Consider the following 10,119-nt stretch of genomic DNA (forward strand, 5'->3'; position numbering starts at 1 on the left):
GTGTGTGTGTGTGTGTGTGTGTGTGTGTGTGTGTGTGTGTGTGTGTGTGTTGTGTTCAGGGCGTCCCGGCGAGCGTGGCGTTCTTCAGCCCATCCGGAGTGAGGTTCTGTTTGGATTTGGTGAAAAGACTCTCCGGATCTCAGCTGGAGCAGATAAAGGTACGACACAGCATCGCTGCATCTTTCACTCGGATGAATCAGATTCAGAGAATATAGAATCATTATATTATATATAATTTATAATCAATGTGTTCTTCAGTTTGCGTCGATTGGACCGACCACGGCAGACGCGCTGCAGTCGCACGGACTGACGGTCAGCTGCTGCGCTGAGAAACCCACAGCCAAACACCTCGCCGCCGCCATCACACACGCCCTACACACCTGACCTCTGACCCCTGACCGCCAGAGACGAGCAGAGGACAATTTGGGAAGCTTTTGCAATAGATATTACATATAAATAATGAGCTTTTAAATAAATTATTGCATTAATATCTCTCTTACATACAGATATCTGTATCTGTTTTGCGGCTGTATATGTTTATGCATCAGAATCATCAGTGATTTACGCTCAGTTTTGTTTGTAGGAATCTCCGATCTGTGTTTTATGTTGAATATGAGTAACTTTCAGTGTGACGTTATCAATGTGAAATGGTGGCTTGAATGTTATTTCTGCTGTAATAACTGAAGGACTTTTATTTGCATTATTTGGATGGAAGATGAAATATAAAATAAAAATTTAACTTAATTGTGTATATTCTCCTCAATTAATGTTGATGTGCAGCATTTTAAATTACATTTACCTTTTTAATTACATATATAATTATTTTAATTTATTATAGTGTAATTATATTGATTTGTATATTCTCAGTGTTGATGGGCAGAATTTTAAATAAATTGAAAATATTAAATTTTTAGTTACATTTATAAATATTTTAATTTTATTTAAATAATACAGTTATTTTCAAGTGTATATTCTCCTCAGTGTTGATGAGTATAATGTTACATTTTTGATTATATTTGTAATTATTTTTATTTATTAAATAATATGATTATTTTCAAGCGTATATTCTCAATGTTGATGAGCAAAAAAATTTAAACATTTTAAATTACATTTAATAATAAAAAAAAAATTATAATTTTTAATAATATATTTGATTTAATATAATTATTTTTATTTTATTTAAATAATATTATTTTCAAGTGTATATTCTACTAAGTGTTGATGAGCAGAAATTTAAATGATAAATAAATTATTTAAATTTTTATTTATTTTCAAGTGTATATACTTAATGTTGATGGGCAGAGTTTTAAATAACTTTAAAATTAGCTTAAATTACATTTACATGTTTATTTATTAATGTTTAAAATGTGTTTTACGGCTGAAACCAGGCGCGTCGGTGGTGCAGGTGAGCGCAGGTGTGATGATGACACAGGTGAGTGTTTCTCAGGCAGGTGTGAGTCGCGTGGCTTCAGGTGAGCAGCTTTATTCACGTGTCTGTCAGTCTCTCTGCTTCGCTTATTTTTATGTAGAAATAACCCGGCTGTTTCTCACAGAGGCGCGAGCGCGTCGCTATAAAGCGCGTGGAGTTGACGCTCACTCACTCAGTGCGGGACAGACGCGCAGCGGAGCTTTAACGATGCTGGCTGTGATCCGGCTGATCTTCATCCTCCGGACCGTCATCTTCATCATCAGCGCGGAGAAAGTCTTCCACAGCAGAGATCATTCCGATGCGATGAACGACATCCGTCAGGCGGAACTCATCACCGACACCGACACTGCACAGGTCTCTATCTATCTATCTATCTATCTGTATAAAGTATAGAAATCTTTTGTAACAATATGTCTTTACTGTCACGTTTTATCAATTTAACACATCCTTGCTGAATAAAAGCATTCATTTCTTTAAAAAATTTTTAAAAATCTACTGACCCCAAACTTTTTAACTTTTTATTCATCAAAGAATCCTGAGATGCGATGAACGACATCCGTCAGGCAGAACTCATCACCGACACCGACACTGCACAGGTCTCTATCTATCTATCTATCTGTATAAAGTATAGAAATCTTTTGTAACAATATGTCTTTACTGTCACGTTTTATCAATTTAACACATCCTTGCTGAATAAAAGCATTCATTTCTTTAAAAAATTTTTAAAAATCTACTGACCCCAAACTTTTTAACTTTTTATTCATCAAAGAATCCTGAAAAAGTATCACGGTTTCCACACAAATATTGTGCAGCACAACTGTTTTCAAATATTTGGTCCCACTTTAGATTAAGTGACCTTATCCTTGCTGAATAAAAGCATTCATTTCTTTAAAAAAATTTTAAAAATCTACTGACCCCAAACTTTTGAACTTTTTATTCATCAAAGAATCCTGAAAAAGTATCACGGTTTCCACAAAAATATTGTGCAGCACAACTGTTTTCAACATTGATAATAATCAGAAATGTTTCTTGAGCAGCAAATCAGCATATTAGAATGATTTCTGAAGATCATGTGACACTGAAGACTGGAGTAATGATGCTGAAAATACAGCTGCGCATCACAGAAATAAATTACAGTTTAACAGAGATTCACATAGAAAACAGCTGTTTTACATTGCAATAATATTTCACAATATCGTTATTTTTTCTGTATTTCTGATCCAATAAATGCAGCCTTGATGAGCAGAAGAGACTTCATTAAAACATTACAAATCTTACTGATCCCAAACGTTTGAATGGCAGTGTGTATATTATACTTATATACTTGTTATATTAATATATAATAATTACTTTAATTTAAATAGTATATTATTTTAATTTTATTTAAATATTATGGTTATTTTCAAGTGTATATTCTACCTGGTGTAGATGAGCAGAAATGTAAAAAACATTGAAATGTTACTTTTATAATTATTATAATTGTATTTACATTTATGCATGTAAAATCATGTAATTATATTCAAGTGTATATTCTCCTCAGTGTTGATTCTTGACAAACATATTGATCTCTGGCTGTTTCTGCATTGCTCCAGCGGTTTCTGTCTAAGTATGGCTTCATAAAGGCCACAGACGGCGATGAGCCTTCGTTCCCAGCGGGTGAGACGGAGGTCAGTCTCTCTCTGGACCTTCAGGAGGGAGGAACCGCGTCCAGATCCGGCAGCCCTGATCTCCGGTTCATCTCGGCCCTGAAGGAGTTCCAGCAGGTGTCCGGTCTGCCCGTCACAGGTGTGTTTGATGATGCCACCAAAGCAGCCATGAATAAACCCAGGTGTGGCGTCCCGGACCGGGATGAGGAGCTAGAGTCTCCCGAACAAGTGTTCGAGTCCAACAGCACCACAACACACACTCACACTGATGCTGCAGTGAATGCCAGTGATGCAGCCAATAATACTGAACCTCATGTGCGGAAACAGCGCCACCTGGCGGCGCTTCTGAGGAGCAGGAGGAGGAGAGACGCAAGCACCTGGACGGGACACATGGCCTTCTCTAAGAGCCTCCTGAAGTGGCGTCTGATCGGAGAAGGTTACAGCAGTCAGCTGTCCATCGACGAGCAGAAGTACATCTTCAGACTGGCCTTCCGCATGTGGAGCGAAGTCTCTCCGCTGCAGTTCGTGGAGGACACTCACTCGCCTCTGGAGGACATCGACATCCGACTGGGCTTCGGGACAGGTCAGTTCAACATTAACAGCATTAAAATAAGAGACCTTGCATTTTTTTTCAAAGCAAAAATGAATGAACGGCCCCTAGCACGATCATCACCGAACCCTCTGCTGCCCCCTGCAGGTCGTCATCTGGGCTGCTCTCAGCGGTTTGACGGCGCGGGACGAGAGTTCGCTCACGCCTGGTTCCTCGGGGACATTCATTTCGATGATGATGAACATTTCACCGTCCCAAACATGGGCAGCGGGATCAGTCTTCTCAAGGTAACGCGAGAGCACGCACAAAACTACGAAACACACCAGACGAGGCTCACTTACACTTAAAGACACACATGATCACAGTGCTGAGAGGGTTAAACTAAAATTGCACTGTAAAATTTTTTTTTAATTTATAAAAATTGTTTCAAGTTTAATTGGTAACATTGCATACGCAGACATACACAGTACGACGTGTCGTGAAATGCTTGATACGACTCTCTGTACAGAATGCAGTAAAATTATAGATAGATAGGAATAAAAATAAGAAGTAAAATAAAATGTGACCCTGGTCAATTTTTTTGAAATTGAGATTTGTGCATCATCTGAAAGCTGAATAAATAAGCTTTCCATTGATGTATGGTTTGTTAGGATAGGACAATATTTGAAAATCTGGAATCTGAGGGTGCAAAAAAATCTAAATATTGAGAAAATCATCTTTAAAGTTGTCCAAATTAAGTTCTTAGCAATGCATATTACTAATCAAAAATTAAGTTTTGATATATTTACGGTAGGAAATGTACAAAATATCTTCATGGAACATGATCTTTACTTAATATCCTAATGATTTTTGGCATAAAAGAAAAATCTATAATTTTGACCCATACAATGTATTGTTGGCTATTGCTACAAATATACCCCAGCGACTTAACACTGCTTTTGTGCTGCAGGCTCACATTTGAAATCTGAAAACTTAAGATTAAGAAAATAGGAATTTAAAAAAGATTAGGAATTAAGATAATTATATTATAATAATTATAATTATACAATATATTGTTTCAATAAATTGCATCGTAAAATAATTTTAATTTTCAGACTTTGTCATGTCAATGTTTGTGCATATTGGTGGGTCTGCAGTTTTGTAATAATAATCCATTTTTGATGTTTGAGTAGGTTTAGGATTTTTTTAGACATTTTTTGCATGTAAAAATCTTACATTTTGTAAGGTCACCAATACAATGTAAAAGAAGCACTGATTTAAAAAAAACAAACAAACAATAAATGCTCACTGACATCAATGATGCAGAAAATTAAATACAATGCAAAACTCAAGTAAGCATGTTTTTATTATTGCAATCTCTGAAACAGACGCTTGTTCATCTCTGATCTGAATCTCTGACCTAAATCTCTGATGTGAATCTCTGGCCTGAATCTCTGATCTGAATAACTGACCTGAATCACTGACCTGAATCTCTGATCTGAATCACCGACCTGAATCACCGACCTGAATCACTGATCTGAATTGAATCTCTGATCTAAATCTCTGATGTGCATCACTGATCTGAATCACTTATCTGAATCTCTGACCTGAATCTCTGATGTGAATCACCGACCTGAATCACCGATCTGAATCTCTGATCTGAATCACTGATCTGAATCTATTACCTAAATCACTTATCTGAATCACTGATCTGAATCTCTGATCTGAATCACCGACCTGAATCTCTGATCTGAATCTCTGACCTGAATCACTGACCTGAATCTCTGACCTGAATCACTGATCTGAATCACTGACCTGAATCACTGACCTGAATCTCCGACCTGAATCACCGACCTGAATCACTGACCTGAATCTCTGACCTGAATCTCCGACCGAATCTCTGAACTGAATCACTCATCTGAATCTCTGATCTGAATCACCGACCTGAATCACCGATCTGAATCTCTGATCTGAATCACTTATCTGAATCTCTGACCTGAATCACTTATCTGAATCTCTGATCTAAATCTCTGATGTGCATCACTGATCTGAATCACTTATCTGAATCTCTGACCTGAATCTCTGATGTGAATCTCTGTTCTGAATCTCTGTTCTGAATCTCTGATCTGAATCACTGATCTGAATCTCTGATCTGAATCACTGACCTGAATCTCTGATCTGAATCACCGACCTGAATCACCGACCTGAATCACTGATCTGAATAACTGACCTGAATCACTGACCTGAATCTCTGATCTGAATCACCGACCTGAATCACCGACCTGAATCACTGACCTGAATCACCGACCTGAATCACTGATCTGAATCACTGATCTGAATCTCTGATCTAAATCTCTGACCTGAATCTCTGATCTGAATCTCTGATCTGAATCACTGACCTGAATCTCTGACCTGAATCTCTGACCTGAATCTCTGATCTGAATCACTGACCTGAATCTCTGACCTGAATCTCTGATCTGAATCTCTGATCTGAATCACTGATCTGAATCTCTGATCTGAATCACTGATCTGAATCTCTGATCTGAATCACTGATCTGAATCTCTGATCTGAATCTCTGATCTGAATCACTGATCTGAATCACCGGCCTGAATCACTGATCTGAATCACTGACCTGAATCACTGACCTGAATCTCCGACCTGAATCACCGACCTGAATCACTGACCTGAATCTCTGACCTGAATCTCCGACCTGAATCACTGATCTGAATCTCTGATCTGAATCACTGATCTGAATCTCTGTTCTGAATCTCTGACCTGAATCACTGATCTGAATCTCTGACCTGAATCACTGACCTAAATCTCTGTTCTGAATCTCTGTTCTGAATCTCTGACCTGAATCACTGATCTGAATCTCTGACCTGAATCACTGACCTAAATCTCTGTTCTGAATCTCTGTTCTGAATCTCTGACCTGAATCACTGACCTGAATCACTGACCTGAATCACTGATGTGCATCACTGAATGTCATGTGTTTCATTCAGGTAGCGGTTCATGAGATCGGTCACGTTTTAGGGCTTCCTCACATCTACCGGTCCGAATCCATCATGCAGCCCAGTTACCTTCCTCAGGACGCCGGCTTTGAGATCGACTGGATGGACCGGAAATCTATTCAGAGCCTGTACGGTGAGCACTAGAGATTACATTTATAATATTATTATATATATGCATTATTATATTATTATTATATATATATGCAGAAAATGATGCCTATTTTTAAGCTTTCTACACATTATGAGACAGTTTTCATAACAAACACATTTTGTCATTACTGTTATGTATACAGTAGCCTAAGTACAGTATGCAATATTATAGTATTTGTTGTACATGTGTGGTTGTTATGCATAAATGACAATGAGATTTTTTTTTATATTACACTAATGAGAATTTGAGTTGGAAATGTCTTTGATTGTCATGAATATAATCCCACAATGCAAACAAAGCATGCTTCGTTTTCTTACAACATAAATAGAAATGTAATTGGTTTTGTGTGTGTTTTCTGTCAGGTGTGTGTAAGGGCCGCTTCAGCACCGTGTTTGATTGGATCAGGAAGGAGCAGACGCCGTACGGCGAGGTCGTGGTGCGTTTTAACACCTACTTCATGCGTGACGGCTGGTACTGGCTCTATGAGAACCGTAATAACCGGACGCGCTACGGGGACCCGGTGGCGGTGCAGGTGGGCTGGCACGGGCTGCCCTCCAGCGGCGTGGACGCTTACGTTCACGTGTGGAACCGCAAAGCAGACGCTGTCTACTTCTTTAAAGGTATTTATTTACTTACTATGAGTTTATTCATATGCCTCTGAGACGGTACAAAAGCACAATCTTAGCTGAAAGACTAAAAGAGATGCATTGCTCATAGACAGCACAAGCACAAGCTTATTTGCATCTCAAAAAGAAAACTCTGTGTGAACAGCTAACAGTGTACTTTTGTAACAGTACATTTGCAGTTTACATATTTTACATATTTTGCATTGTTTTGCATTGAATTTTGTATTTTTGCAGTGTTTTTTGCCCATTATTTTGCATTGTGCGTTTGTATTTTGCAGGGATTTTTTATATACATATTGTACATTTGTATTTTGCGGTTATTTTATTATTTTATTATTTTTACATATTTTGCATAATTTATATTTGTATTTTGCGGTTATTTTATTTATTTATTTATTACATATTTCATGTTTATATTGTGCATTATTTTGCATTGCACATTTGTGTATTGCAGTTTTTTTAGTTTTTTTTTTTACATATTTTGCATATTTTGCATATGCATTATTTTGCATTGTACATTTTTTTGTTGCATTTTTTAAAACATATTGTACATTTGCATTCTGCATAATTTTGCATTGTACATTTGTATTTTGCGGTTATTTTATTTATTTATTTATTACATATTTCATGTTTATATTATGCATTATTTTGCATTGCACATTTGTGTATTGCAGGTTTTTTTTTGTTTGTTTTTTTACATATTTTGCTTATTTTATATTTGTATTTTGCATTGTGTATATATTCATTTTGCAGGGTTTTTTTTGTTGCATATTTTACATTTGCGTTATTTTGCATTGTACATTTTTTTTGTTGCATTTTTTAAAACATATTTTACATTTGCATTCTGCATAATTTTGCATTGCACATTTGTATTTTGCAGTTTTTTGCATTGTGCATTTGTATTTTGCATGGTCCTTGTTCACTTATTAGATTTAATCAATTAATAATGATATATTTAATTCAATATTTAATGATTCAGCACTGTAACGTTTTTTTTTTTATTCAGAATTGCATACTACTGTACCGAAGTGCATACTACACTATTTCTCCAGTAGTTTAGATGTTTGCATGTATGTATTGATGTTATGTTGTGATGTTTCAGGTGTGCAGTACTGGCGTTATGACAGTGAGAACGATCAGGTGTTCACTGAAGACTCAGACGGCCGCTCGTATCCTCGTCTGATCTCTGAAGGCTTTCCCGGCGTGTCTGGACCAGTGGACACTGCATACTACGACCGGAGGGATACTCACATCTACTTCTTCAAGGGCTCACAGGTAACAGCTGCTAATATTCATGCAAGATGAAAAATAAATGACAAACTAGATAGTTCCAGTGTCCAATGAGATTTAGTAGGACGATAGTAATTGCACAATATTAATTTGCAGGTGTTCAGGTTTGATGTGCGCGCGAACCGCTTGGCTTCTTCTTCCCCACAAAAAATCACAGAGGTGTTTCCCGCCGTTGTCCCCAGTAACCATCCCGTCGGTAACCTGGACGCTGCGTATTTCTCATACTCACACAACACGGTATTCCTGCTGAAGGGCTCGTGGTTCTGGCGGATGGTGAGCGGCAGAGATCGCAGACGGAGCGTCTCGCTGCCACCAAACAGCCTGATGCCCCGCAGAGACGTGGAGCAGCAGTGGTTCGACATCTGTGACGTTCACCAGAGCTCTCTGAGAACCACGCGCAGATGATGAGGTCAGCTGAGATCTGATCTCAGATCAGCCTCATACTGTATGAGGAAGGCTGCAGCAGATTTTATACCAGCAGGAACTGAACGAACGCTGAGAGCATGAGGACGTTCATCCGAATCTGGGATTCCCAGATGAGCTCAAATATATAATTAAAGTCTCCTGAGGTTTAAGTTAAAGAAATAGTTCCCCCAAAAATGAACATGTGCTGAAAACATGCTCACCCTCAGTTCATCCAAGATCAGGATGAGTTTGTTTCTTCATCAGATTTGTAGAAATGTAGCATTGCATCAGTGTCTCAGCAATGGATGCCCTGCAGTGAATGGGTGCCGTCAGAATGAGAGTCCAAACAGCTGATAAAAACATCACAATAATCCACAAGTAATTCACAGCACTCCAGTCCATCAGTTAACATCTGGAGAAGACAAAAGCTGAAACACATCCAGCATTAAGACGCTTTTAACTAAAATACATAGTCAATAATCCATAATAACTCTTCCTCCAGTGAAAAAGTGCATCTCCTGACTGAAATAATTTCATTTGTCAGTCATCTATATTTTTTGTGGTCTTCTGTAGTTAGATATTTATATAAATCAGCATGTATGTCAGGCAATGCAGTGCAACAGGATTTGACAAAAACATGTATTTATTTATACTGTTTGCTGGAATATGCCTCTATATTTATTCCATAAGTTATTTGGTAACACTTTACAATAAGGATAATTAGTTAACTACTTTAGTTAACATGAACTAAGAATGAACAATAAGTTAGTTAAAACATGAACTAATGGAACCTTATTGTAAAGTGTTACCAGTTATTTAATATTTGTTATTATTTGTTTGTTATAAACAATAATTTTCACAATGTTTTTGGTTGTTTTCTGTTTTGTGTGTGAGTGTGAGTGTGAGTGTGAGTGTGTGAGTGTGAGTGTGTTTGTGTGTGAGTGTGAGTGTGTTTGTGAGTGTGAGTGTGAGTGTGTGAGTGTGAGTGTGTGAGTGTGAGTGTGAGTGTGTGAGTGTGAGTGTGTGAGTGT

General features: G+C 37.5%; 2 protein-coding genes across 3 annotated transcripts in view; both read left to right on the forward strand.

Moving 5' to 3' along the window:
• Nucleotides 1–720, forward strand: part of uros (uroporphyrinogen III synthase) — a 7,494-nt gene extending 6,774 nt beyond the window's left edge. For both annotated transcript variants that reach the window (XM_016485576.1, XM_016485577.1), the window contains exons 9-10: nucleotides 60–158; nucleotides 259–720. In XM_016485576.1, coding sequence (XP_016341062.1) covers nucleotides 60–158; nucleotides 259–384 — 225 coding nt within the window. In that variant the 3' untranslated portion in view covers nucleotides 385–720. The remainder of the gene's footprint in view (nucleotides 1–59; nucleotides 159–258) is intronic.
• Nucleotides 721–1,534: 814 nt separating this feature from the next.
• Nucleotides 1,535–9,273, forward strand: mmp21 (matrix metallopeptidase 21). The gene is made up of 7 exons (XM_016485597.1): nucleotides 1,535–1,783; nucleotides 3,022–3,658; nucleotides 3,773–3,912; nucleotides 6,608–6,749; nucleotides 7,130–7,387; nucleotides 8,496–8,668; nucleotides 8,780–9,273. The coding sequence occupies exons 1-7, from the start codon at nucleotides 1,637–1,639 to the stop codon at nucleotides 9,086–9,088; spliced, it is 1,806 nt and encodes a 601-aa protein (XP_016341083.1). The 5' UTR covers nucleotides 1,535–1,636; the 3' UTR covers nucleotides 9,089–9,273.
• Nucleotides 9,274–10,119: the final 846 nt, after the last annotated feature.

This window comes from Sinocyclocheilus anshuiensis, unplaced genomic scaffold (assembly GCF_001515605.1).
Source record: "Sinocyclocheilus anshuiensis isolate Anshui unplaced genomic scaffold, SAMN03320099.WGS_v1.1 scaffold241, whole genome shotgun sequence".
Lineage (NCBI taxonomy): Eukaryota > Metazoa > Chordata > Actinopteri > Cypriniformes > Cyprinidae > Sinocyclocheilus > Sinocyclocheilus anshuiensis.

What these genes read in the sequence shown, in the direction of transcription:
- mmp21 (XM_016485597.1), top strand. Translation starts at nt 1,637, where the DNA reads ATGCTGGCTGTGATCCGGCTGATCTTCATCCTCCGGACCGTCATCTTC. An exon ending in CCGACTGGGCTTCGGGACAG is followed by an intron (nt 3,659 to 3,772) that starts GTCAGTTCAACA and finishes TGCCCCCTGCAG; the next exon opens with GTCGTCATCTGGGCTGCTCT. An exon ending in ATCTATTCAGAGCCTGTACG is followed by an intron (nt 6,750 to 7,129) that starts GTGAGCACTAGA and finishes GTTTTCTGTCAG; the next exon opens with GTGTGTGTAAGGGCCGCTTC.